The sequence below is a fragment of the Lates calcarifer genome, linkage group LG5 (assembly GCF_001640805.2).
Source record: "Lates calcarifer isolate ASB-BC8 linkage group LG5, TLL_Latcal_v3, whole genome shotgun sequence".
Classification (NCBI taxonomy): Eukaryota; Metazoa; Chordata; class Actinopteri; family Centropomidae; genus Lates; species Lates calcarifer.
This window is the reverse complement of record NC_066837.1, coordinates 142677-170645: the sequence shown is the minus strand read 5'-3', so window position 1 is coordinate 170645 and position 27969 is coordinate 142677. Positions and strand designations below refer to the sequence as shown.

Here is a 27969-nt window from a genome sequence, read left to right as displayed (position 1 = left end):
ACACACACACACACGATCCTCTGAATCTCCTTCAGCTCTTCAGTAGAAATAATAAAGTTACAGACACGAACAGAGTAAAGTACCTCACATTTGTACTGAGTAGTGTTTTCACAGTGAAGCTTTATGACCTTTAACCTCTGAGTTTTATCGTCTCTAGATTAAATCAGGCTGCACCAAATAAACCAGATCAAACACTTCCACCCTCTGACTGCAGGTGGAGCTGCTGAGCACAAAGCCAATGTTAGCATGCTAATATCTGAGCCTGTCGGACACTTCCTGTAAAAAAACTGAAACAGATTTCTGTGTAACACCTGCATATGATAAAAACTCTCCTGATTGGACGATGCTGCAGATGTTTCATAGCAACAGATTTTTCTGACCAGGTGACATCATGTGACCACTGATGAAACAGATCGACAGTCGTCCGTCTGCTGGTGAAAAAAAAATTTATTCTCCCAAAACAAAACAAATCACTGTGACCAGTTTGAACAAAACATCAACATAAATACATCCCCTCATCAACAGGGACTGACCACGCCCAGCGCGAGGCCCCGCCCCCTCTCTCTGATTGGCTGGCTGACACTTTAACAAACACAGAAATCAGTCGTTTTTCTCAGGCAGCCACATCCACAGCTGTCCTACGACAACCTGTGACACTCTCACTGCTGTTGCCACAGTAATAGGAAACAACAAGTCAAATAATTAACTCTTAACAAACGTCCAGAGAACAGGAAGTGATTCTGACACAGGTGAGTTGTGTCAGAGGTATTTCAGATTTTTGTTGCAGTTACAAAATAACTGAAAGAGATTATTTAGCCACAAGCTAACAGCTAATATGTGCAGAAACCCCCCCATTGTTTTCAATGTGAAGCTAACATGCTAACTCGCTACCACAGGAAGACATCAACACCAACATTTTTAATCATCTGTTCACTTTTTAAATAAATGTATTATTGCCACATTAATTTTTTATTTTAATCCTTGTTTCAATATTTGTATTTTTTTCAACTATAAGTTTTTAAATGTTATTTTGCAATGTCTTCCTGTGGAAACATCCATTAGCATGCGTTAGCTGCGAGCTAACCGGTGAGGTGTGTTGGAAATTTCAGGATGTGTGTGTGTTAGATGGCGGGGGGGATGTAGTGTGTGGCTGTGTGGTGTGGGGGCGGGGCTGTGATGTAACCGACCACATGGGCGGGGTTAGGGGCAGGGCAGTAAACTCTTGGGGCGTGGCCTCCGGTCTGGAGCGTTCCCCAGTGGGCAGATGGGGGGAGGCAGTGGTAGGAGGAGTGATGGGGGAGGTGGGCGGGGTGAGGATGAGGGGGGTGAGGGGCAGAGGGCAGGTAGGTGGTCGGGGGAGGAGCCTCATACGGCAGGTGCAGAATTGGGGGTGGGGGGAGAGACGTCTGGTCCGGGTACAGGAGCGCAGGGGATGGGGCGGAGCCTGGAGGGACGGAGCTGATAGAAGAGGGTGAGGAGCCTTCCATAGAGGGGGAGGGGCCTGTGGAGAGGGGAGGAGAGAAAGTTAACCAAACACTTTAGATCAGGTGTGTGTCAGGTGTTCTCCACAGGTAAAGGGGACTCATCAGCACTAACCACTGCTGTGTCCATCGGTCTGTCCATCACCTGCCCTGGTGGATTCTGGGTAGGAGGAGGGGGGCTGATGGGAGCTCCGGCCTGTCTCAGGGTAGGACTGAGGGGCAGCTGGGGGCAGAAGATCAGGACCGGGTCAGAAACTGATGACGAAACTGAAGTCTCCATTTAACCCAGTGACTAACTAACCTAGTTACTAACTAACCTAGTTAGTAACCCAGTGACCAGCAGCTAACTCATTAACCCTCAGAACTCTGCTGGGTCGCTGGTGATCTAGCCGAATATCTCTAAAACCACACAACGAAATGTAATGGGGAAAGTTGCGATGAGAAGCTTACTCTTTGGGCTCGGGGCAATTATATCTTTTCCAGGTTTTCAATCCAGCAAGTGTGGCATTTTTTGGGGAACTTCGCTCATTAAATCTGCCATGATAACTCCATGATAATGCGATTATTTATTACATTTTGTGATAAAAAACGTATCATTGACGATATTGGACCTCCATTTTGAGCCTTGATATAAATGATGACAACTTCTGGTCGGTCTCTCGACCAATCAGATGCTCCAACTTCTTCTCTTGTTTTTATGACATGTAAAAATGTAAATATGTTTTGTTGTGTGTGTTACAAGGTTGAGGTTTGATTTTCTGAGAGAACCATATTTGAAAAAGAAAAAGCTTCTTCATTGTTGATCTGTGTGTTTTTTCAATTAAGTTCTGTGAAGTTAAATTTCTGTTCTATTTTTTCTTTTGTTTATACAGTCATATAACTATTAATCTCTTCATGTGACATCATTTCAGAATACATACTGTGATAGCCCAGGTTGTCCTGAAAAAAAAGATGTTTATTACTTGACTGTGCTTGAAAGGGTTGAGATTATACATGCATTAATACACAGAGAGACCAGGCAGACAAAAACTAGGTTTCATAAGGTTTAATATGTAACTCACTAACTAGAAAAAATGGTCGATAGATGAAATGAGTTCATCTGTAAATCTCCATAATAAGACTCTTATTGTGAAATCTCTGTGATCATAATGGGACTCTTATTGTGAAGGCAGTGACCAGGTGTGGTGGGTCTTACCATGCAGGGGTTCCTGGCTCAGGTAGGGGGGGTAGTGTTGATAGGTGTAGGGGGCGTCTGGTGAAGTGGGGGGGTACGTCTGCTGCTGCTGCTGCTGCCAACAGCTCTGATGGTACCACTGTCGGTGTGGGGGGGGTGAGTTTACCTGCAGCTCCATAACACACCTGATATTTAACGGAACTGTTTACAGGTGAGAGTCTTACCTGGACTCCTAAGTTGAAGTAATACTGGAGGACTCTGCAGTCTGTGCACACACACACACACACACACACACACACACACACACACACACACACACACACAGTAACATGAGTGATGTAATCAGTGGCGGGGTAACAGTAGATATGAGCTGGTTGACCTCTGACCTCGGGGTAGGTCGCTGCCATTAGGGTCGTAGGAGTAAGGGGGCGGAGCCACCATGGTGCAGAGAGGTTCACCCAGCTCGTTAACCAACCAGGGGGAGGAGGCTGGGATCGTTGCCATGGTAACTACAGACAGGAAACACCACACTGATCAGATCTGACAGGAAGTGGCAGTGTGGGTGTGTGTGTGTGTGGGGTGTGTGTGTGTGTGTGTGTGTGTGTGTGTGTGTGTGTGTGTGCGTTCACCTGAGCGAGGCTGCGTGTGTGCAGGTGGAGGCAGGTGAGCAGCTGCAGGTATATGTGATGATGGAGAGGAGGGTGAGGAGGAGGAGGAGGAGGGTGAGGAGCAGATGACGGCCAACGGCTTCACTACCTGAAACACACACACACACACACACACACACACACACACACGCACAAACACACACAGTAACATGAGTGATGTTATCAGTGGGGTTCAGACCTGGTTTCAAGATCACAATCAATGACGGTCCTCACAAGTATAGAAATACAAACAAAAGTGTGTGTGTGTACCTGCTGTGTGTAGTTGTAGTTCATGTCTGGTCTCGGTGGAGAGTCAGCAGCACCTCCTTCCTGCTCGTCCTTTCACAATAAGAGAAAACATAAACCAAACTCCTCCCGCCCTCACTGTAGCACTGTGACATCACTGATCACATGACCTGATCATCACACCTGGACACATCACGTCTGTTCACTGACGACTCAGCGCTGCATGTTCAGATCTCAGGAAATAAACTTCAGATGCTTCTTCCATCTCCTCCTACACCTGTTTCAAACTCACCTGTAGAGCTTCAGGTGTGTTCTGCTCTGAATGATCACGTGATCAAAGAATCATTTGTTCTCTCTCTACAGCCACGCTTCAAAAAAATAACTGAACCCAGAGACATTCCCCTGCAGGTCAGAGGTCAGGTGTGTTACCTGGTTGGTGGAGGGCTCAGCAGCAGTGTAAACACCTGAGGCCTGGTAGCTCTGATCTGAAACAGATGAAAGTCAGACTCAGCAGCTGCAGTGAACAGAGATGGAATGTGTTCAGTCGACAGAATCACTCACCCTGAGAGCTGAACATGTACTCCTCTGTGAACTCCGCTGAAACAGGAAACAGGTGTGTTACGGTAACACTGCTCACAGGAGAGTCAGTGTCAACAACAACAACTACTACTCAGTTTTTCTTCTTTACAGTTAACAAAACTCAACACTTCCTACACAATTTTCCAGATTAAAAGCCTGTGGCACGGGTTGAGTCAGTTATAGGCTTTTAATGTGAAACTCCAGCAGGAAGTGTGCAGTTTCCCTGACAGTAAATTAAACAGTGTCTCTGAGGAGTTATACTGTAACTGTAATATAAAGTAGCTCCTCCTCACCCTGGTCCTCCACAGTGCTCGTGTCCTCCTGGTCCTCTTCTGAAGAGCAGACGGGGGTGTTTCCAGGTGGGGGGGCCTGGGGGAGGGGCCCCGAGCCTCTCTGAACTCTGAAGGAGGAGCCAGGAGGGGGGGGAGGGGGGCCCAGTGCAGTGGGTGGGGCCACGGCCGGACCCTGTGGGAGGAGTCAGATATGAACTAATCCTAACCTTATGATGGAGAACTCTTATTTCTCGTGTTTCTGTGTCTAATGATTGATCAATAATCTTTGGAATCAGTGCAGCATTGATTAAGAACAGTGAACAGCTGCTGTAATTTAATCCAATGGTCGACTGTCAACAAGTCCGTCCACTAAAGTACTTGTCTCTGACAGACTCAGATTGTTCTTCTCAGTGTCTGACAACATGATGATAGGATTCCTACAGAGACAGAGCTCTTTATTTAAGAGTCAGATTCTGTTAGTTTAACCAGAAACATCTCTATATATCAGCACCAGACTCCATTGACAAATACAGGGATTTTACTGGGAGCTGCTGGAATACCACTGCCTCCATCTGTTAGTGTGTTTGTGTTACTGTGTGGTACTTTCACTTCAGTAAAGTATCTGATTATTTCTTCCACCACTGAAAGTCACTGTGTCACCAAACCCTCCTGTGACTCCTCTGTTTACTGAGAACACTCAAAGGTCGAGTCTGTAAATACTCTCATGTTTCTGTATCATGGGGTTTGGTAGTTTTGGTTTTCTCACCGGCAGTGGCGGGAAGACGGTGTCGCCGGTGTCGTCCAGCTGGTAGTATGCGATGGCTGCATCCAGATCAGCCGACTCCTCCACTGAATCCGCCGTGAAACCAAACTGACACTCTTTATTCAGAGCTGCGACGAGCTGACGCCGACTACGACTGAATACGACGACAGACATGAAGTCATGACACATTACAACCACTGGGGGGCATTTTCTGAATTCTACAAAGAGCTATTGGTGTTTGTGGCCCCTCAGTGGTCGTATCAAAAAAGACACTGTGTGACTAACGGCGATAAATGAAGTCAGGGATATGATGATGATGATGATGTTGTTTACCGTGACCTGAAGGCGTAGTTCTCGTAGTCGTGATAATATCGTCTGCCAGGGTGGTAATAGGTCAGCTGTGGACCAATCAGGTGACGGTTCAGGAAACGGGTTGAGCTTCTGACCACAATCCATGAGACAGGTAGGCAGACAGGTAAACACAGGTAGGCAGACAGGTAAACACAGGTAGACACACAGAGGAGTTCCTCAGTATCAGTGTGTTTTAAAAACAACACAAATCCTGAACTGAACGTCTTTAGAATCTCGACAGGTGAGCACAAAATCCTGAGGTATAATCTGAGTCTGAGCAGGTAACAGACAGGTACCAACTCCCACCTCGAGGCTCCGTAGCGAGGAGGTCTAGCTGCAGGGGGGTGGTGGTGTGGAGGGGCGTAGGGGTCGTAGGTCATGGAGGACGGGGATGGAGGAAGGGGTGGGCGGGGGTGACCTGATGGTTGGAAGCGAGGTGGCAGGGTGGTGGGGGCTGGGCCTCCATATGAGGAGGGCGGGGGCATCAGCAGCTCCGCCCCCTTCACCCCACTGCTGCCTCGAGACTTCCTGAAGTAACGATGGCGGTGATGACGCTGACCACGAGAGTCTGAGTCTGACAGAGACCAGGACGAGACCAGAACAGAGACCAGGACAGAGACCAGGACAGAGCATTAGAGGTTACTGAAGTCAGGAGGACGTTAACACACTGTTAAATCAAACTGACACAGCCTCTTCACTGGGAGGAACTCTTCTTCACTTCATTTAGTTTCTGAATACAGTAGAGTACAGTAGAGTAGAGTAAACATACCCAGGTCTCCTTTTCTAGTGGGAGCAGCGACGTTCCAGGCAGGAACTGGATTGACGGGTTTCAGATCAGTCAGAGGAACCAGGTGTCTGAGAGAGCGACAGAAACTGTTTAACATTTAACACTCACTTCAGTCAGACTAAGCTTCAGGGTTAAAGTCGTCTGGTACTTCTCTCCCAGCTCCTCGATGAAGACGGTGACAGCCGATGAATGTGTTCCTACTTCCTGGATGAAAGCGTTGTAGTACTTCCCCTTTGGCTCCAGACGCACCTGAGAACACAGACTCACCTGAGCTGTTACAGATTAAAGGTTCAGTTTATCTCAGGTGTGTCACTCTGATCTCCACAGGTGTCCTTAGCTGTTACCTGACACTTGTCTCCCAGGAAGTACTGCCTCCCTGCAAACACCATGTAGTCCGTCTTCTGCATCTCTGTCGGTCACAGCACAGTAATCTGATTACTTCTGACTGATTCATTACATCAGATTTGTACCCATGTCAGGCGGTCGACCAATCAGCTACAGTTACGCCTGAACCACCTGAACTAAGGTCAATCAACAAGACGAGTTTAGTTTGTGATTCTGAAACTTGTGTGTGTTCGACAGGTGTGTTACCTTTACAGGTGTCCTGCCACACGTCGAACTCCAGGTTCCTGTAAACTTCTCCGTCCAGAGACTTCATCACTTTGTACGGCAGAGACAGTCTGGAGGGAGGAGGAGCATCTGCAGGAGGCTGAACAACAACAACAACAGTGAGTCAGAGCGTCTCTGATGATTCAAGTTCTGATGAGATCTGGTCTAGTGATTCTCCATCGTCAGGAGGCATCTGGTCCCAGGCTCCAACATCCAGAGTCAGAGTCAGAACCAGTGAGGAGAGCCAGAGCCACTCCACCACCACCACAACAACAACAAAGACTGACACAACATCATGAGGTGACACAATAAAGCAGGTGTGGCAGGACCCCCATCACCACCACCTTTGAGTCGTCCGTCACAGCTCTGTGTTTCTCCTCAGGAGCTCCTCCCGACTCCACCTCCTCCCTGCAGGTGAAACAAACACACCTGTCTGTGATTAACTCTGAAAGGTTCGTTTTTATTTCAGCTGCAAAGGTTCCTAATATTCTGTTGTGTCTTTGCGTGTGTGTGCGTACCTTTGTCCTCGGTCCTCAGGTGTGTCGTACCCAACGTCGACATCACTGCACACTGATGGACTGTTTCTATAGCGACGACCTCCGACCCTGAAGGCTTCCATGGCCTGACAGAGCTCCACCTCCTCCACCCCGAACACCTGAGTGTAGAGGAGCTCGTACAGGAGAGCTACACACACACACACACACACACACACACACACACACACACCTCTGAGTGCAGAGCAGACACATACACACTCTCTGACTGACGGACCGGATCAGGGATCAGTACTCACACTGACAGAGGGCAGCCGAGGCGGGGTAACTCCTCTGGTAAACGATGTCGTAGTGACCATTGATGGAGCAACACAACATCACCTGGCAACACAGACTGACCGTCAGCACCGACCAATCACAGCACAGAGTTTAATGTCACGTCACACACCTCCACCTGAGGACCACACGTCTGTGAGCCAGTGAGAGGAAAGCAGGTGTTTTATATAGATTCACCTTGTCCACGTAGTCGTCCTCTGAGATCACTGTGGCTGGTTTCCCCGGGTAACGATAGATCAGGAAACAACGCCTACACACACACACACACACACACACACACACACACACACACACACACACACACACCTAATCTGTAATCTAATGCCATTACATCCCATAATCCTCTCTGTGACCACTCATCCATCTAAAACACAAACAACAAAACAGGAAACAGCTGATTTCTGTTTCAGCTTGTGTGCAGTGTGTGAGCAGGTGTTTCTTACCTGTAGAGCTGAGACAGAGCCCTGATCTCCACCTGACCCACCGTCTCCTGAAAACACACACTCGCTGTTACACACTGATTTACCTGTTGACAGGTATAACTGAGAGGTTAGGTCACAGCAGCAGCAGCTCACCTTCGGGTCCTCTAAACGCTCCAGGTATTTCTCAAAGGAACCTTCAACAAACTGAGAGAACAAACAGACACAGATCTTAGATGAAGCAGCTGATCGTCAGCAGGTGTGGACAGGACAGGACAGGTACAGGACAGGTGTGGACAGGTGTGTGGGTTGAACTCACCGGTTCAAAGTTGCATCTATTGGCTCTCATGAAGTTGGCGCAGTCCTGACGGATTCTCTGATGGTAGTTCTGGGAGTAATACAACTACACACAACAACCACCAGAGTAACCATCAGTACATCTAGTTACCTGTAACTAATTACTATGAGTAACTGTAGTTCCTCTATGGAGGAGCAGAAGTTTCAAGTAACAGAAACCTCAGTAAAGTAATGGAGTAAATGTACTCAGTTACTTTCTGCCACTGGTCCAGATACAACAGATACAATTACCACAGCGTCACAAAAAATTCCCGCTACAGTTTTAGTTTTACCGCAGAATGAATAAAGTACTTATCACACTTACTTTTACTCTGACGATACTTTTCCTTCAGGGAGATTCTGGACTTTTACTTGTAATCGAGTATTTTTACAGTAGTAACGCTCTGTTGGATCAGTTTCTGTAGTAACAATAAAATCAGTCTGACCCCTGACCCCGCTCTCCCCCTCCTCTCAGTTAGCTGTTAGCTTTAGCCCGGCTCACCTGCTCTGACACGGCTCGGAACAGACTGGACGCGTCTCGCGCCACCATCTTCCGGTACAGTCTCAGACTGGACAGGTACTCGTCCATGTTGACGAAGTACTTCTTGAGTCCTTTCTGCATCCCGGTCTCCGGTCTCCGGTCTCCTTCACCGAGAACTGAGCCACTCGGTCCGGTTCAGACGCGACAGCGCAGGTCGCTGCCGTTACACCCACAGGTGAGTTTAATCAGGTCTAATCAGCGCGCGAGGCCGCTCACCGCTGCTGAGGCGTTCACGGACCAATAAAGGCTCGGAAAGCAGTCACTGAGTCAGTTAATGTAAAAACAGGAGAATAACTATAAACAGACGGAAAATCTGATTTAATCAGACAACACATATAAACAGAGTAAAAAGAGTACTCAGTTACTTTACTTCAGTGAGTAAAAATACTGCGTTCAAATATTAACTTCAGTAAATATTATCATATTACCAGTAAAATAAATTTTAAGTATCCAAAGAAAAGTTTTAGTTTTGGTCTTTACTCTCAGAATAGTTGTAACTTTACTCTGTGTCTTGTCTGCTGATACATTAACGATTGATTGATTGATAATTTATTATGTTTGATAGTTGTGGATATTTTCTTTCTTGTCAACAGATAAATAAACTAGAAAACATGAAAACCAGAGCTCTGAACTACAAGGAGAGTTTAACTCAGGTTCTCAGTAAAAGTCGGGTTTGACAATACAATGTAAAACCAATAAAGACAGGGAGACTTGTCACATGTTCTCTGGATTCTTCATCTGTAATATGAGATGTAAGGACACGGAACATATGTGATCATTTCTGAGATACTTGGATTACAATCCTCTGTATATGCTTCCCTTGGGCAATATTATCAGGAAACACTCCATAAATTTCTATTGTTATGCAGATGATACACAGCTTTATCTGTCAGTGGAGCCTAATGAAACCAATCATCTAGCCAAACTCCAAGCTTGTCTTAGGGACATTAAAACTTGGATGACAAGCAACTTTTTACTACTGAACTCAGATAAAATTGAAGTCATTAAAATTGGTTCTGAACACATCAGAAATAAATTTTCTAATGATGTAGTTCCATTAGACGGCATTGCCCTGGCTCCCAGCTCCACTGTAAAGAATCTGGGAGTCATCTTTGATCAGGATTTGTCCTTTAACTCACTGAAACAAACTTCTAGGACTGCCTTCTTTCACCTGCATAATATCACCAAAATCAGACATTTTCTGTCCCAAAAAGATGCAGAAAAACTAGTCCATGCATTTGTTACTTCCAGGCTGGACTACTGTAATTCATTATTATCAGGCTGCCTCAACAAGTCTCTAAAGACTCTGCAGTTGATTCAAAATGCTGCAGCACCATTACTGACAGGAACTAGGAAGAGAGACCATATTTCTCCTGTGTTAGCCTCTCTACATTGGCTCCCAGTCAAATCCAGAGTAGAATTCAAAATCCTCCTCCTCACATACAAAGCCCTTAATGGTCAGGCTCCATCTTACCTTAAAGGTCTCATAGTCTCCTACAATCCCACTAGGACTCTGCACTTTTAGAATGCTGGTTTACTGGTGGTTCCCAGAGTTTCCAGGAGTAGAATGGGAGGCAGAGCCTTCAGTTATCAGGCTCCTCTACTGTGGAACCTTCTCCCAGTTTCGGTCCGGGAGGCAGAAACACCCTCTGTACCTTTAAGAGTAGGCTTAAAACTTTCCTCTTTGATAAAGCTTATAGTTAGGGTTGGCTCAGGCTTGAACCATCCCTTAGTTATGCTGCTATAGGCCTAGACTGCCGGGTGATCTCCCATGATGCATTGACCTTCTCGCTCTCTCTCCCTCTCTCTCTCTCTCTCTCTCTCTGTAATGCTGTTATGTTCAGTATGAACTTCATGTTAACAGTATTTCAGCCTCAGACGGTCTTTAGACAAACCCCGTCCTACAGAGTCAGTCTCTCTCAGTCGTTGTGCCAATATCGATTGGTTGTTCCACCTGTGGGGCGGAGCTTAGGTAGAAGTAACACCGGTAACACAGAGTTAACCACCAACATAAACTGCTTGGAGCAGTTTAGAGATGCAACGTAAATCACCATGGCAACAGACCTCAGGTAAAACCTGTCCACCTTTCATAGTGCAGGTTAATCAGGAAGTTACACCTGACGTCACCAAGTTACTCCTGAAGTTACTCTGATGAGACAGTTACCTCACTTTGTAGTACAGACCTCTGTTCATCGGTTCATCAGTGACCTTTATCATTACAGATGCTAAAAGTAATCTATTACAGTCACAAGCTGATTACATGTAAATATCAAGTCTCAGGATCCAGGTTTGTAAAATGATGATTCTTGTTGTTGTGGACAGAGACAGTAAACACACCTGAACATTATTTCAACAACTGTTTACGTCTTTGATTACAACAAAGACGTCAGTGAAGTATTGATCATCTGATGACTGAAATCAATCAGTGATCATTATTGATCAGCAAGAGTTCATTTCAGACCAGACCAGGTCTACGTCCAGTCCCAGACCCTGAACGCATTGTTCTCTCTGAGCATCACGTGTCGTCATGGTAAGAGCTCTGCAGGAATGTCCACGATCCAAAGGTCACGACCTCCTCGGGCGCTCAGCGGCTCCTTCAGCCAGCGCGGGTTGGACAGGTGAGTCAGGTGTTTCTCCTGCAGACCAATCAGAACGGCCGACCGCTCCAGGTGCTGTAGCCTCTCCCCCTGTAGGGAGGCGGGGCAGAGCCAGGTCCCGCCCACATCTACCAATCCTGAAAGAGATTTATTTCTAAAGATGATGCTTTCAGGGACGCCTAGTCAGGAATAACTAAAAACTAAACGGGAATATCAGAGAGAACAGACATACTTTCTCACCTGCCACCACGCCGCGTCCGAACCGCTCCCCGGACTCCAGCAGCTCCTGGACCTGAGCCCGGTTCATCCCTAGCGGACCGCTCAGCACCGTCCGCCACTCGTCCCCTTCCCAGTCCCGCCGGGCTATGTGGACTGCCAGGGTCTGGTTCTGCAGCGGGGCCAGCAGCGGCCTCCAGCGGCTCTCCACCGTCTTTACCCCGTCCAGAACCAGACCGGCGTACGGCTGCCGGAACGACAGGCACCACACCTGCACCGACATGTCTACAAAACAAGCGCCCCCCGGGCTCAGTACTGACCCCGTGTGGACCGGAGGAGGAAGTGTCAGTTTCTGGATTTAAACTGAACTCTGAATAAAAACCAGAGAAAACATTAAAGTACTTTTCTGAATGGACCAGAGACGATTCTTCCAATATCACAGATTCATTCAGAGATAAACAGGGAAACAAGCAAACGGAGTTTGGTGAAAGACTCTCGTCTTTCGTCTCGTGTACACAGGAAGAGTTTCTCCACACACTCAGCTCCTTCATTTAACTGAACTGTGATGATGTGTTTCTGCAGATTTAACCAGAAAACTCTCCTCCTTCCTTAAACTTATTCATCTTCTAACAAGTTGATTCTCTCCGCAGATAAACGGGGAAACATTAAATCGCCGAATATTTGAATGGAGTTTGGTACGAACCGTTCTCCCTTCAGAGCGGGAAGTGTTTGGGCGGAATGTCTGGAGACATGAAAACTCTCTGTAGACAACTGATTGATGTTTACAGCTGAATCAGAGTTAAACGAGCTAAACTGTCGGTGAATGTGGTTTTAGTTGATGTTAACGGGCTGACGGTCTCAGGACTCACATCAGGATCCGGACTCCGCTGATGTTTCCTCCTCCGACCGTTTCTTCTTCTCTGGGTTAAATGATATACACGAGTCACACCGCCCTCTACAGGCTACACACCGCTCCTTTAACACACTGCAGGTTACCATGGTGATCAGGTGAGTTCAGAGTGAATCCGTTTTCACAGCTGGTCCTGCGTCTGAGTCCAGATTCAGGATCTAAACCTCGGTGTTTTCTCTTCTTCTTCTTCTCTCAGTGATGGACAGAATAAAGAAGAGAATCACAGTAGAATGAGAGCGTGCCGCCGGCCCCGTGGGTTCGATGCTCAGATTAGAAACAGATGGGGTCGCGGCCCCCGGGGGCCTCACTGTTCTCTGAGTCACTCTATAAAACTTTATTAACACAGAGCTGTCTGACAGTCGCAGTTAAAGGAACAGTCCCACGCTTTATCAACAGGATGTCAGGAGCAGAAACATTTCAGAATAAAAGTCATTCAATTAGAAAAATTAAGAAATAAAGTTAAAATGAAAACAGTCAATCACACCAGACCTTTACTCTGAAAAACCAGATTCACCTGTCTGTGGCTGCTTTTATTTTGAAAAGTTTAACTCATCTTCATCAGGAGAAGGTTTCCTGTCTGAGGTTTGAGGATAGACCTGGATCAGGATTCAGACGTTTGAAGATCTAAACTGTTAGACCTGGAGCTGGACCAGGACCTGGACCTGGAACTGGACCAGGACCAGGACCTGGACCTGACTTCAGATCTAAATGTGCAGAGAAACAGTGTCTCTACAGCAGAGACTGTAACTGTGTGTGTGTGTGTGTGTGTGACCTACATCTGCTTCATGTGTTCATTCAGACGAACATGACACACACATACACACTCATCTCCACTTGTGGGGACCTACAGGGAGCTGAACAAACGACCTCACAAAGATACAACAACACACTTTACACGTCAAACACTCTGATCCTGCAGACACACACACACACACACACACACACACACACACACACACACACACACACACACACACTGAGGTTAAAGTCGTCAGAGCAGAAACAATGTTTGAGCTCGTTTCACCACAGAGGAAGAAAGCACAGCTGAGACAGGTCTCTGTCAACAATCCTGGTCCTGGTCTCATTGAGTCCTTCATCACCACCGGGTCACGTGGTCTCTGCTAAGGCAGACCTTTATCAGCTGGACCAGGACCTGGACTCCCCCGGCCTGAGCTGGATCTGACCACATATGACCCATCAGGACCTGGTCCAGCTTCCTGCTCCCGCCAGCCAGGGACTCACCTGGACATGGCATGGGCCTCCATCATGGAGACAGCAGGTGACTCACCTGAAGGAGAGCTGAACTCATGGAGCTGATCACAGGTCAGTCTGAGCAAACTGCTCTCAGATCAGATTTCAAACCCTGAGGAGGCAGCAGCCAATCAGATGATGGCGTCTGGATGATGTCATCATTCAATAAAATACAGGTTTAGTTTAACAACGTCGCGTCTGTTTTTCGTCGTCAGTAAGAAGTTGAATAAATTTCAACAGAAAAAGTTCAGAAACAGTAAAAAGCATCAGCAGAGTCTCTGACAGGAAACACAAAGGATTCTGGGTAAAAGAAGACAAACATCTGACCAGTCAGCTTCAGTATAAAGTGTGCTGCGCTCTGATTGGTCAAAGGGAACCTTTACAAGCTGAGGTCACCATGGTAACGACAGGTTTCCCTCTGTGCTCTGAGGTTGCCATAGCAACACCCAGTCCTCTGATCTGGCTGTTTCTATGGTGATGGGCTCCTCTGCAGCAGCCAGGCTGCGAAGCGTCTGATGTGGTCGGCGGCGCTCTGACTCTCCTCCTGCAGCCGCAGGTTGTTCTGACGGAGGTTCAGCACCTGCTGCTGCAGCGCCGCTTTGTCCTGCTGCTCCTGAACGCACCACAGACACACAGACCGGTCAGGGTGATGATGTCATCGGCTCACCTGTGTGAAATCATCAGCCTCAGGTGTGTTTACCTTCAGCAGGTCGAGCTGCAGCTGACGGAGAATCTCCTCCAACTGGAAGACTTTACCTGAGAGGGAGGTGGCCGTGATGTCACTGAGGAGGAGACGTGATGTCATTGTGATGTCACTGATGTTACCTTTATCAGCTCAGTGAACTCTCAGGTGTACTTCCTCACCTGTCCTGCAGGGGGGAGCGCTGTGATGTCACTCTGACGTCCTGATGCAGGGACAACGACGAAAACACGCCTGTTACTATGGAAACAAACACTTGAGTCACACTGCCGCACCTGGTGGTTACCATGGAGACACAGGAGCTGATGATGCTGGTTTGTGTTTGGTTACCTTCAAACACTCGAGTAGCGTCCACCACGTGAGACCAGCTCAAGTGTGATGTCACCTGTGGGAGGGGCTTCCTGGACCTCTCAGCCAATGAGCTGTCAGAGTGACAGAGCTCACCTGTGAGGAGAGACAGATGGCTGATCTGAGACCTGATCAATAACTGAGCAATACAGTTCTCCACTAATGTCCTTTCAAAATAAAAGTTCCATAAAAAGTTAAATGAAATACAGAAGACATTTGATGGAAGAAAACCTTTATTTTGAAAGTCAGACTCACTCCGCTGTAGCGCGGTCTGTGGTCGTGGCATGCTGCGATGTGACACGGTCGTCCTGTACAGGCTGTCATCCGACATCGACCGAGTCAGAGTCAGGACAGACTGAACAGGAAACACCTGTCAGAGAGAGATGACGCTCTGAGCTGCTTTCAAAAGAGTTTTAACCAACGATGTGAAACAGACGATGACGGACTCACCTGTTCACCTGCAGCAACAGAACGCATCATCCTGACAAAGACCTCTCTGATTGGACGAGAGTCAAACTGAAGATCTGAGGTCAGCAACTGCTGCAGTCTGAGGAGGAGGAGAGAGGAGGAGGAGAGAGGAGGAGAGGAGGAGGAGATGGAGGAGGAGAGAGGAGGAGAGGAGGAGAGAGGAGGAGAGGAGGAGGAGACGGAGGAGGAGAGAGGAGGAGAGGAGGAGACGGAGAAGAGGAGGAGAGAGGAGGAGAGGAGGAGGAGAGGAGGAGGAGAGAGGAGGAGAGGAGGAGAGAGGAGGAGAGGAGGAGGAGAGGAGGAGGAGAGAGGAGAGAGGAGGAGAGGAGGAGGAGGAGAGAGAGGAGGAGAGAGGAGGAGAGAGGAGGAGGAGAAGAGGACGAGAAGGAGGAGGAGAAGAGGAGGAGGAGAGAAGAGGAGAAGGAGAAGGAGGAGAGAGGAGGAGAGGAGGAGAGAGGAGGAGGAGAAGAGGAAGAGAAGAGGAGGAGGAGAGAGGAGGAGAAGAGGAGGAGGAGGAGAGAGGAGGAGGAGAAGAGGAGATTAACCATTTCAGTGCTTCAGACATTTTACAGGTGAGGTGCAGGTGACAGGAGTTACCACAGCAACAGAGGAACAGTGATTGGAAAATAGTTTTGCAGAGCGAAGCTCTCTGATTGGACAGTCAGTCAGGTGTTCTAACAGGTAAATTAACATCTGGATCTGAGAGAAAAAAGACGATTTATAAAGTTTATTATTTTCATCTGAACCAGAACTCCTCATTCATTCATTCAGTCTCTCACCTGTCGGCCTCCTCCAGCAGTGACCCCCCCTCTGATCTGTAAGGTCCCTCCCCCTCTGATGGGCGTGTCTCCCGACTAGGCCCCGCCCCCTGGTCACAGGTGATGAAAGCCTCAGGTGAAGAGGTGATCTCAGGTCTTCGTCCAGACAAGGTGGATCCACGTGAGTCACTGAGACAGATCACATGATCAGTCACATGATCGAGTGAAAACCTCAGATGGAGCTGGAACCACCTTAAACTTGAACCACCTTAACTCACCTGGACAAAGAGCAGGTGTCACTCAGGTCGGTCACGTGACCAGGTAAGGGCGTCACGTTGGTTCCCCGGGTCTCTGGCCCCTCCCCCCAGACGTCTCTCAGGATCAGTGTCGCCCCGGCAACGTGAGGCGGGACGGATGCTGAGCAGGGGGCGGAGTCTATCCCACTGTCTGTGGAGGGTGCCGCGGTGCAGGTGAGGCCTCGCTTCTCCGAGCGTCTGTCGTCACTGCTGCTGCTGGACAACGTGTTGCTGCTGGAGTTGCTTGAACTCAGTTTCCCTGCAGACTGAGGAGAAACACTCAGAGTTTTATCTTCAGACAAACTGACAGACTGATAAACCTGAACCTGGACCTGGACCTGGACCTGGACTCACTGTGAGCTGTCTGTCAGTCGGACTCAGCTGACTCCCCTTCAGGACCTTCGTCACGTGACGATGATGATGAAGGCAGCTGGACTCTGGAGGAAAACATGAAGATGTTTTACTTCCTGTCAGTTTTTGTTTTCTTGTTGAACGGTCCAATCAGAGGGCTCAGAGGTCACCACAGGGTCAAAGGTCATTATGATTAGTGACATTAAGATTTAACATCTTTTATTTTGAAAAACTGATCCTCCTCCAAACTGAAAAACCAGACCAGGACCAGGGACCTGGACCATGAACCAGGTTTAACAGAGCCAGGAAGTCTTTTCATTACCTGACTTCTTTAAACCTGACGAGGTCACATGATCAGGATTTCCTGATCTCAGAAACATTTTTTATTCATTCAGATAAACAAACAGAAAAACCATTCACTGATCGATAAAATTAGCTATTGATCTTTATTATCTGTCATTTATAAACTCTTTTGCCCCTGCCCTGTAGGAATGATGACTCTGGTTGTCCAGTGATCTGATTGGTCAGTAGTTTGATCTGGCCTGTGGTCTGTGGTCTGTGGTCTCTGGTCCGTGTTCCTGTTCTGGATCATGTCTGGTTAAACTGACCTGTAGACCTGGTCCTCCTGGTCCTCTCCAATCTGGACTGGTGTTCATCAGAGCTCATCGACCAATCAGGATGACCACTGGGGGGACAAAAACAGCTGATGATGTCATAACAAACCTGTAATAATCACGACTTGATTATTATTGACTTGATTGATATTGATGATCAGTAATCGATTGATTCTTCAGCTGTAGTTCTCAGTCCATCTGTTCCAGTCTTCTGGTCTTGAACCTGCTGCCACCGTGACCCATCACAGACAGACTTCTGTAATCAGATTACTGCAGTACTGGTGGTGTAACTACAAGCATTAGTAACCAGATTATTGTAATCAGATTACCTGCCGTGGATCTGGTTCTGGAGGGTCACAGATGGTCCAGGGTCGCTGGAGGTCGACTGGTTACTCGGCGAGCACCAGAACCGTGAGGAGGGAGACGAGACCTGAGGCATTCTGGGAAAAAAAAACTGAATTAAACTCCCCTGTACCTGTACCTGTACAAGTTTACAGAGGTAACAGGTGAGCTCAGGTGAGTGTTACCTGGATCCTTCCTTCACATCCAAACATGAGCTCTGCCGTTCTGGTTCTGATGCTGCACTCTGATCGGATGAGTGTCTGGGAGGGGGCGGGGCTGCAGACACCTGGTGGCAGGTGAGGGGGGGTGCTCTGAACGAGCAGGAAGTGACATCGGAGTCCAGTTTGTACTCGATGACCTGGACTCGATAAATCTCAGAGAAACTCCTGAAGAGAAGGAAAACAACCAGGAATGAATGAATGGATGAATGAATGAATGAAGAGGAGGACAGAGTCAGAGTCAGAGTCAGAGACAGAGTCAGAGACAGAGTCAGTCGTACATACGTTAGCTCCAGAACATTTTCTGCTCTGATAATCTTTCCTCGTTCTCTGCAGCACAGATGGAAGAACTGACCTTAAAAACATTGCAGGTTATTATTAATTCAGTGACTGAGTTTCAGGAGGAATCAGTGCTGCGGTGGGAGTGGGGGGGTGGGACTACAAACACAGCGTACATGTCAACTGCAGAGGAATCCTTGAATCCCTGACTCCCTCTGGTCTGTAAACCCAGACCTCCACCCTCTGGTTCTGAGACGGGAAGTGTTTTGATGTTTTAGCTGCAGTTTAACCCAGTGATCCAGCAGCATGTAGACTGGATGGTCTCAGGACCCCTCAGGTTGGTCTGGACAGGACCCACATCACTCCTCCTGAACCTGAGTTTGGACGATCAATTGGATTCCCTGATAATCTGACCCTCCACAGTCCACAGGTACTGTCCCAGACCTCCACATGACCCTGAAGAGTCAACTGAGACAGTCCAGAGTCTTCAGCGTCTCAGGGATCTGATTCAGCTAAAATATGAAGTCCACAGCTGGGAGGGATTCACAGCACACCTGCTGGTGTTTGGTGTTTCTGGGTTTTATGGTTTTTGCTGCACAAACACATTCAGCAGAGAGAAATACTGAGGAAGCTGAACAGGCTGAGACCTGAGTCCCTATCCCACCCTCTGATCCTCCTCCCCCGAGTCAGAGACAGAGGGAAACACATTAAACTGAGGGAGAAGAAACACACAAACCAACCTGCTCCTCAGACTCTGTTTGACCTGAACCTCCTCCAACATATCAATATAAAGATAAACCCAGTCCTGACCTGCGCGCCGTCCCATCTCTGTTCGGTGGAACAACGACTACACTGACTGTCGCAGACGTCCTCAGCAGCTCAATCATCTGTTCGTGAGATAGCGTTACCACGGCAACCCCACAGATCTCCATCAGCCTGCAGCCGGAGCGAAGGCCCGCCTGCCAGGCCAAACTGTGGGCCTCGACGTCCGCCACCACGCCTTCGAAGTTCACATGAAAGCCGAGCTCACCAAGTCGGTTCCTCCTGAGAGTCATCTCCACCGCCACCCCGCCTCGAGTCACCGCCTGACCACAGAAACAACACAACAAATATCTCTAAAACTTAAAGAGCACATGACTGAAACAGCTGGACCAATCAGATTGCTCTGTACCTGCAGCCTCTGGGTGATCTCGCGGACGTCCTCCCAGCTTCCCTCCTGTGTTGAAAACATCAGGCAGTCTCCGTGTTCGTAGAACAGTTTGATGCCTCTGTGTCCGGCGCTCCAGCCGATCACCTCTCTGCAGTAACAGTTGAACACCACCTGTCTCGTCGCCTCCTCTATCAGCACCACTGCGTGGCTGGAGACGGCAAGTTGGCAGGCGATGGCAGCGGAGCGGCTGAAGTCTTGAGCTGTCACGCTCCAGGTGAGTGCACCGCCGCTCTGCAGGTGAGCCTGCGGCCGTGGCACGCTGCGCTCCTTCTTCTTCCCGCCCAGAGAGATGAAGCTGAACCTGGCAGAGGAGGACGAGTCCACCGACGTCGACGAGGCAAAGTTCTCCACCAGCTCCTTCAGGTGTTCCCGTCTGCTGCACGTCGCCATGGCAACAAACTTCTCTGACCTGTGCACGGCGTGTTCGGCATTGATGATCTTCGTCAGTAGGAAGTCTCTGAAGGTGGAGGAGGCGGGAAACATCTGACCTGCTGGGATCAACGGCCCGAAGGACGGGACGTCTCTACACCTGGAGACAGCAACCCTGAAGGACAGGTGGAGGCACAAACAACAGGAGCTATTATACCTGCTACAGGTACTCAGGTACAGTCTCACCTGTAGGAGGGACAGTCTCACCTGTAGCAGGTGTGTTGGCTGCAGGGTTGGTGGACTCTGACGATGACGAAGACATGTTGAAAGTGTGATCGGATGTTTCTGGGGCTGAAGGGCGGAGCGTTGGGCTCCTGGAAAATCACTGTCACAGTGTTGTTCTCGATGTGCCGTTTTCGTAGCACCTGAAAACAAACAAACAAACAAATATCATCGGCTCAGGGTCCAGGACCAGCTCAGGGTTCAGGATTAGCTCAGGGTCCTAGATCAGACCTGTGTTGTATTTGTGTGGTTGCATCAGTGCAATGACAAAGATTATTCTGATCTGATCACAGCTGGTAAAAGCTAAACAACAGTACTGTGGTACAGCAGTACTGGGACCTGTAGTACTGCATCTGTTGTTACCTCCCGACTCTCCTCTGACTTGTTCACTCACTGGGTGTTAATTAATGGCAGAGTTGTTGCCATGGAAACATCTGCAACAGCAGAGATCTAATTATCAAATGTTGATGTGTTAAATCAACATGTTGAAGCTGTGAACACAGAGAGGAGCAACAGAGCATGATGGGAACTGGATAGCACTGAAGGTGGGGGCTGGGTCCCAGACTTCCTCCTCCTGCCACCATCATTCAAAGACCAGAGAGAATCGACTGTGATGACACACAATCCACACCAACCACCAGTATATGGCAGTAGTAGTAATAGTACCTGCTGAGTATCGTTTGCAGTGTATGGCAGTAGAGTTGAAACATGGAACATCAGCTCGAATTCTCTGAATGTCGTATAAACTGAGTGACTTCCTGTCGAGTCACCTGACAGGAAACAAAACAAACAGGAAGTAAACAAACAGTAGTTTACCTACAACACCTGATACACACATCCAGCACTGACATCACTGTGACATCACTGTGTAACATCATTACAGGAAGTGGTTCTGGTACCGGTGGTGTCCAGCTGGGCTCTGTACTTGGTGAAACCCTTCAGTCGGACCCGGTGACCCAGCAGGTCCAGGAACTGGTCCAGAGCTGGACTGCCAGTCTCATTGTTGTACATCTGCTCCTCAGTGGTCTGTCCGGCCCGACAGAACAAAACTCCCACTTTGTGCTGGAAATTCAGCTGGAGGAGGAGGAGGAGAAAAGGATCAGCATTTTGGGTCAGAGACTGATTTTAAAATGTCTCTGAATGTGTAACATTAATGTCATCAACAACCACAAACGTCAAAGAGGCGAGAACGTCTTGATTCATTGAGAACGTCTTGATTCACAGAGAATGTCTTGATTCACTACAGTCAGTGGTCGACTATAAAGTTGTGATGTTAACATGAAGGGTTAGGGTTAGAAGACATGAAGGCAAACAAACATGTTTCTACATTGACAAGGTTGAGGAGACAAGTGATGATGTCACTGTCAGGTGTGCTCACCTGGACAGACACCCTCAGAAAGACAAGCTGTGGGTATGTCTATGTTAAGATTATTTATTATCTGACTGGTTCCATACCTCAGAGAACATGAGGGTTAAACTGCAGCTCTGCTCAGAAAACGGACCTCAGGTGTGAAATAAATCTACCTGACACCTGCAAGGGGTGCCGCTGCTCCTGCTGATTTGTTAATCAGAGTTTTTCTGATTAAAATGAGTAGGTGGGATTTTTCTCACCCATAGTGCCTTGCTGTGCTCAGCGTGAGGATCATTATCACCTCCCAGCTGTTAATGAGACGTTCACTGTCAGTCAGTTAGATGATGCTCTGATGGGACTTTAATCTAAAAACAAGGAAACTGACTCTGAAACTGTGCTGGAGAAAATAAACCAGCAGCTGCTGCTGAATTATTCATCAAGTCTGAAGACAAAACACAGACTATTGTCTTAAAATAATCCAAACTAAAGGAGAGAGACCGGCTTCAGGTTCAGTGCTGTATTTTCTGTTGTCTTTACACTTACAAATATTCAGGATCTTTCTGTTTGATGTAAACCTTTGAATGTGATTGACCATTAAATAATGTACTGATGCTGCATTCAGGTCACGTTCAGCATAATCAGGAAAAAATATTCAGGTCAACCTCCTGATTTTAATATGAGAAAAGTCACTGACAGTTACATCTGAATGAAATATAATATTAGCACCAATAAAAATCAGCTCATCTGATTCAGATGGAGCCGTGCACAGTTCATCTGTTACGCTGTTTTGACACCTGCTGTATTTAACCACTGTTAATATTCAGAATCAGACATGAGATGGAAACAGGCATAAATATCCATCCAATAGTTTTTTCAGTCTGATCCAAAGTGGAGACTGACAGATGTGAAATTCCAGAGTCACAAAAACATCCTCCTCCTGAATCAGACCTGAACCTCATGTTGATCTGATCCAGTGTGATTTCACCTCCTGAGGATAACAATATCTCTGATTTCCATCCAAAATAAACCTCAGAGGAAACAGAGGCTGCAGAACTTCATTCACAATCTTCCCATTTCTAACTTTCCTTCAGTATCACAGTAAAACAGTGAGAATTCTCTGAACATCCATGAGCTGATCACAGAGAGTTCAGCTGCTGTTAATCACACTGTGACTGAATGGAAACAGAAACTGAAGTGACTGAAGTGTTTCACAGCTAACATCCTGAGTCCATGGCTCCATGGCAAAAACATCTAAACTACTAGTGATGTGAAAAGTGAAAAACAGCACGACTCCTTCTGAAAATATCAATAAACAACACGTATGACTGAGACATGAATACAGTGAGGTAAAAGCTGAAGTTCAGATGGTTGAACTCAGCTGATCCTTAAATAAATGTTCTGCTGTTTCTGACATGCTCTCTGAGGTGACTGCTGATTGGTCAGACAGGTGGATTGGCTTCCTTACCTCCTGCTGGTCCAGTTGCAGCAGCAGTTCAGGGACTCTGGGTGAACTGGTGGCCAGTCTCAGACTCTGAATGTTAAGGTCAGGAACCACAAACTCCAGGACATCCTTCAGAGGGAGACCTCTGGCCGTCCCATGTTTGGATGAAGACGGGATGGAGTCCTCCAGGATGGATCCCCTCAGAGTGGACAGCTGAGAGACAAAACACAGAGACTGGACTGAAGAGTCAGAGCGGCTTCAGCAGGTTCAGCCACAGCTGACCTGTAATCAACCTGTCCCTGAAGTGGACTGAAGTAGACCAGTTTACCTGACTGGTCCTGAGGATGATCCTGTAGTTGTACTGTGTCGAGTCCTTTCTGTCCTCCAGTTTCTCCCGGCGGATGCTCAAAGACACTGCACCAAATTTCTCATCAGCACCAAAGTAGTTCTGGTGATCTGATGATTAAAAATAAATTAACTGAATTACTCTGTGGTCCGATGGGCCTGAAAGTTTCAGCAGGTGATCAGTTATCAGCATTGTTGTCAATTAACTTATTAATCCACTAACTGATTCAGCTCCACAGTTCTGACTGGTCAAAAGGTCAACAGGGTTGACCCCCCCAACAGGTTCAGGCTAATCTGGCAATGCTAACAGACCCACATCAGTATCAAGTACCAGCCTGAGACCAGGATCAGGATCAGGATCAGGTCTTACCTCTGTTGTAGAAGTACTTCAGGTAGTATTTGGCTCCAAGGTCGATGTGTTCAATGTCGTAGTTCTTAATCAGGTTTTGGGGGAACACCTGGTTTTCTCTGCAGACCTCCAGGACCGACACACCGGCGCTGGAGCAGCGGCTGTTGAGCACCAACTCGCTGTGGGTGGAGCTGGACCGAGTCAGGCCTAGATTCCTCTCTGTTTCCCCTCCGATCTCATTCTGAAAAAATGGACAGCTGAGAACTAGACTGTTGCTTTGTCTGTCCTCACAGTCACTGAATGTCTCCAGATCATCACAGCCGCCCACCACCACATCAGGACCGGGATCAGGAGCATCCTGCCATTGTGATCCCCCTGAGGGCCCGGCGGAGGTGTTCTTCCGGAGGTCTGCTCGGTGGGTGAAGGACTCACTGATGTTGAAGAGGATACTCTGAACATCGTAATGAGAGAAACATTTCTGAGAGGTCAAACCTCTGCTGAATCTCATGTCCTGCTTCTGCATGTGGTCTCCATCAGTCCTCTGACTCCTCAGTCTGCTGAAGATCCCCGTCTCCGTCTTCCTCTGAACTCGTTCCCTGTCCCCATAGTAAAACACTGAAGCATCTACGTAGTCATCCCCTGGTATGTAGATGACGTCCCCCTGGGCGATCTGAGCAGCGGTCTGCAGACTCTGTGACAGGGGGGTTTTGAAGTGTGGAGGTTCAGGGAGCGGTGGTGGTGCACTGGGCTGCTGCCCCAACCTCAGAGTCTCCATGAAACCTGTTGAATTCTGCTGGTCCAAAGTGGATGTGCTGCCATACTCTCGTCTCAGAGTGGCCCCTGTTTTTGGGTTGACGGCTGCAGGATCCAGATCTTCAGCCCCAATGTCACTGATGGTCACTTCACTGTTGCTCCTCTTCATCCTCATTAAACTCCTCCTGGGGGAGGGACTCAGGAGATCACAGAGTGCGTACCTAGTCTCTGACCTGGTTTGTAGTTCTGTACTCGTCTTCAGCGGAGTGCAAGACTGAGGAGTTCCACTCACAAAGCTCGGGACCAGGCTGTCATACCTGGGAGGGGGCTGGGAGTCCCAGATGTCCCTCATCCGAGGCCAGTCTGCCATGCGAGCCCGGACTCCCATCTTAGGCACAGCAGGAGCTCCCTGACCCACTGGAGGTCCCATAACACAGAGCCTGTCTCTGACTGCCCGTCTAGTCCAGCAGGAACTCAAATCTACACCAAGTTTAAGGACTGATTCTGTTCATTTTTAGACCTGAACCTCATGACCCCTCTCTGCTCCAGGATCTGAAACATGAAGTCCCAGAAAATCCATAAGATTCCACAGATCTGAAAGAGATGAAGAAAAGAAATCAGTGTAGTTCATAACCTAAACAAACATGGAGAGGTCCAACTGGAAGAAAAGAAACAACAACCTCTGTTCACACAGCAGAGACCTCAGTCTCTGATTTCCAGCCTCCTGAGCTCAGGTGTGTTTCATCTCTGACAACATCTCAGCTCCACCCACCAACGTCCTGAAATGAAGGGAAAACAGCCAAGGAGGAAGAGGACTGGTCCAACCCTGAGTCACACTGTCTGCCAACACTATCAGGCAACAACATGTCCCATCACTCAACACAACTCACTGAGGATTCAACAGGGAAAACAAAAACCTGATCAGACCCAAAGGCCTCAAACAACAAAACTACAGAGACTCAGAGAACCAGGACACACGTCTTCACTGTAGAGAAACATTAAAATACAGGAAAAAAGAAACCAGGTCCAGCTGCTGAGAAATAAAACAAACCACTGAAATATGAGATGTGAGGTTTAAACCCTTCTGATCTCTGAGGTTCATGGAAGAGAAAACAACAGAAACACACAAGATAAACTACAGTGTTTAGAGTCAGAACCCACTGGACTCCTCAGTTACACTAAAAGAACTAAATCAGTCCAATCTAAGAAGGTCTGTGGTTCTGACGGCATCCTCAATGATTTAACATTGTCTCAGGAATCTTCCCCAGTATCTGGGACCACAGACTGATAACACTGCTTCATCATAAAGCTCCGACACCTTCTCACTGAAAATAATGTCCAGAGCTCAAACTGGCTTTTTACCAGAGTATCCTACAACAGATCACAACTTCACCTGCAGCATCTAAACTGACCTCAGAACAGCCTTCGATTCAACTCATCCTGAGAGTCACCAGGTCCAGAAACACTAACAATAATAATAATGATATTAAACTATTTATAGAGCTCATTTCTTACAAAGTTATAAGGTGCTCGTACAAATAAAATATAAACACAGTGAAGTTAAAATATTTAAGAAACAAAAGAGAAAACTTAACCAACAGAACTGAGCTTCTGCCCGGAGATACTGGATGAGCCTTTTTTATAAATATGGCTTTTTAAAGTGGTTACTGAAGTAACCTGAGGTGATCCACAGCCTGGAACCTGGTCACCAACTGAGACCCAGAGGACCTCAGGTTGTGAATTAGGTCTCCAAGAAATGAATTCAGGTCAATGTAATGTCCCCAGAAGTGACAGAGACCAACATGCATGTGTGTTAGTGTGTGTGATATTTGCAGCAGCTGACTCATGATCAGCTGAGACAGCTGCAGGACTCTGACACAAGTATTCACTCTATACACACTCTACATACAGTGTATATATATATATACTGTGAATATAAACAGTGCAGACCAGTGCAGACCAGTCAGGTCCTCCAGTAAAACCAGTCCGATTCAGACTGTGGAGGAGCTTCTGTCTGCAGGTTCTCAGATCTGAGGTCAGTCTGAGTCCAGAATCAGATAAACCTGGACCTGACTAACATCAGTCTGATTGGCTCTTCCTGTTTACTGATCTCAACCTTCTGTATTACATCACTTCCTGTCCAGAAAACCAGATCACAGAGGACCAAGAGGAGGGTAAGGGTCTCTGAGGGACCCACTTCCTGTCTGCTCTGTCTCCTCCACAGGGTGGGGGTCTGGGTGGGGGTCTGATCCATTAAGCTGACCCTGACTCATTAAATTATTATCTCCAGACCAGACTGATGAGGTCTCAGAGGTCATTCATGAGTCAGACTCGTTATCAGAGTCTGAAGCTCACCTCTCCTTCTTCTGTGGTTTAAAGACAGCGACTGCAGAATCAGTTGTTTATTAGCACCAGAGGAGGAAACCAGAACCAGAATTCAGTCCGGACCAGGTCCTTGAGGATCCCTGACACATCACGTTCATTGTTTCTCTTCTGATTAAAGTCAGTTCACTGACATCTCATTGAGCTCAGGCTTCAGCTGTAATGATCAGAAACTAATCAGGAAATTAATCAATAAATCAGATTGATCATCACTTTTTCTCTCTGATCTCAGAACAGCTCTGAAAACTGAACCTCGTCAGTTCAGATTCAAACTGAAGGTCAAACATGAATTTAACTAACAACTAATTTTCATTATTGATTAATCTGCTGACTAATTGAACAGTGAGCCCTCAGACCGACGGTGACGTCTTCACTTTGACTTTAAATCCAGAAGCTTCAGATGTTTCAGAAGCTGGAGACAGAAAATATTTGGTTTTGGTTGAAGAACTGATTTTCTATCAATAACCTGATCAATAACCCGATCATTTCATCCTCTGATCGATCACAGGCCGCAGACCAGCTGATTATTGGAGCAGAAAACGGAATTTAAAGAACATTTCTGACTCTGGATCAGACTGTAATTGTTTATTTTCCTGACTGACCAGAACACAGCAGCTGTTTGTTCTCTCTGACCGGAGGAAAGTAACTGAGTATTTCTACTTTTACTGAGGATCCGAGTACTTCTCATTGTACTGACTCTTGAACCAAGACCAGAACACCGAGGACCTCCGAACCAAGAGCAGAACCAGCTTCCTTAAATCAACAGAGCTCTGATTCTGTTGACACTGATGCCACTTCTTCTGTTACTCACAGAAACGGACTGAAGTTACCTCCGTCAAACTCCGCAGACTCGGTCCAGTCCTGGAACTGGTTTTCGTCGGACTCGGTTCTGGCTCTGTCCTGTGGTCCTGGTCTCAGTAGAAACCCTGATCTCCGTCACAGAGTAAAGTCGCGTCTCTCTCAGCTGTTTCCGGTCGAACTCCTCAGCCCTGCTGGGCTTGTGGTGCCTTCAAGTGACGCTCGTAAATTCCGCCGATACCTTCATGTTCTTCTCGTAAATTCTCAAACTCAATTTGTTTTTTTTCCTCTGTGAAGTCAAACAAC

The 27969-nt window shown here is 47.5% G+C and overlaps 3 protein-coding genes across 14 annotated transcripts; all 3 read right to left on the bottom strand.

Moving 5' to 3' along the window:
* Nucleotides 1–5: 5 nt before the first annotated feature.
* alg13 (ALG13 UDP-N-acetylglucosaminyltransferase subunit) lies at nt 6–11084 on the bottom strand. 2 transcript variants are annotated; one of them, XM_018674688.2, is made up of 25 exons: nt 8997–11084; nt 8478–8561; nt 8315–8365; nt 8183–8229; nt 7917–7989; nt 7703–7784; nt 7428–7593; nt 7254–7317; nt 6892–7009; nt 6645–6709; nt 6449–6549; nt 6283–6368; nt 5820–6087; nt 5496–5603; nt 5166–5316; nt 4421–4592; nt 4110–4145; nt 3978–4033; nt 3573–3641; nt 3285–3411; nt 3042–3164; nt 2880–2920; nt 2677–2794; nt 1597–1704; nt 6–1501 (listed from the first exon to the last, which is right to left on the bottom strand). In XM_018674688.2, the coding sequence occupies exons 1-25, from the start codon at nt 9114–9116 to the stop codon at nt 1122–1124; spliced, it is 2814 nt and encodes a 937-aa protein (XP_018530204.1). In that variant the 5' UTR covers nt 9117–11084; the 3' UTR covers nt 6–1121. The 2 variants fall into 2 exon arrangements, with proteins under 2 accessions (XP_018530204.1, XP_018530205.1); XM_018674689.2 differs by having other exon boundaries at nt 5496–5600.
* A 139-nt stretch (nt 11085–11223) lies between these two features.
* On the bottom strand, nt 11224–12874 carry zgc:110222 (uncharacterized protein LOC550336 homolog). Of its 5 annotated transcripts, none has more exons than XM_018674766.2 (3): nt 12718–12874; nt 11873–12163; nt 11224–11769 (listed from the first exon to the last, which is right to left on the bottom strand). In XM_018674766.2, exons 2-3 carry the CDS (start codon nt 12129–12131, stop codon nt 11561–11563), a joined length of 468 nt encoding a protein of 155 aa, XP_018530282.1. In that variant the 5' UTR covers nt 12132–12163; nt 12718–12874; the 3' UTR covers nt 11224–11560. The 5 variants fall into 5 exon arrangements, with proteins under 5 accessions (XP_018530282.1, XP_018530284.1, XP_050926271.1 ...); XM_018674768.2 differs by having other exon boundaries at nt 11873–12218; nt 12552–12836; XM_051070314.1 differs by having other exon boundaries at nt 11873–12218; nt 12718–12834.
* A 203-nt stretch (nt 12875–13077) lies between these two features.
* Nucleotides 13078–27876, bottom strand: LOC108882267 (signal-induced proliferation-associated 1-like protein 2). 7 transcript variants are annotated; one of them, XM_051070310.1, is made up of 22 exons: nt 27696–27875; nt 25164–25262; nt 23752–25077; nt 23365–23492; nt 23061–23249; nt 21126–21318; nt 20911–21014; nt 20230–20387; nt 19555–20137; nt 19194–19468; nt 18072–18272; nt 17874–17984; nt 17539–17615; nt 16934–17016; nt 16562–16845; nt 16305–16472; nt 15508–15604; nt 15289–15427; nt 15040–15153; nt 14874–14949; nt 14710–14791; nt 13078–14622 (listed from the first exon to the last, which is right to left on the bottom strand). In XM_051070310.1, exons 3-22 carry the CDS (start codon nt 24911–24913, stop codon nt 14479–14481), a joined length of 4368 nt encoding a protein of 1455 aa, XP_050926267.1. In that variant the 5' UTR covers nt 24914–25077; nt 25164–25262; nt 27696–27875; the 3' UTR covers nt 13078–14478. The 7 variants fall into 7 exon arrangements, 6 of the variants coding, with proteins under 6 accessions (XP_050926267.1, XP_050926268.1, XP_050926266.1 ...); XM_051070311.1 differs by lacking the exon at nt 25164–25262 and having other exon boundaries at nt 27677–27875; XM_051070309.1 differs by lacking the exon at nt 25164–25262.
* Between the last annotated feature and the right edge of the window lie 93 nt (nt 27877–27969).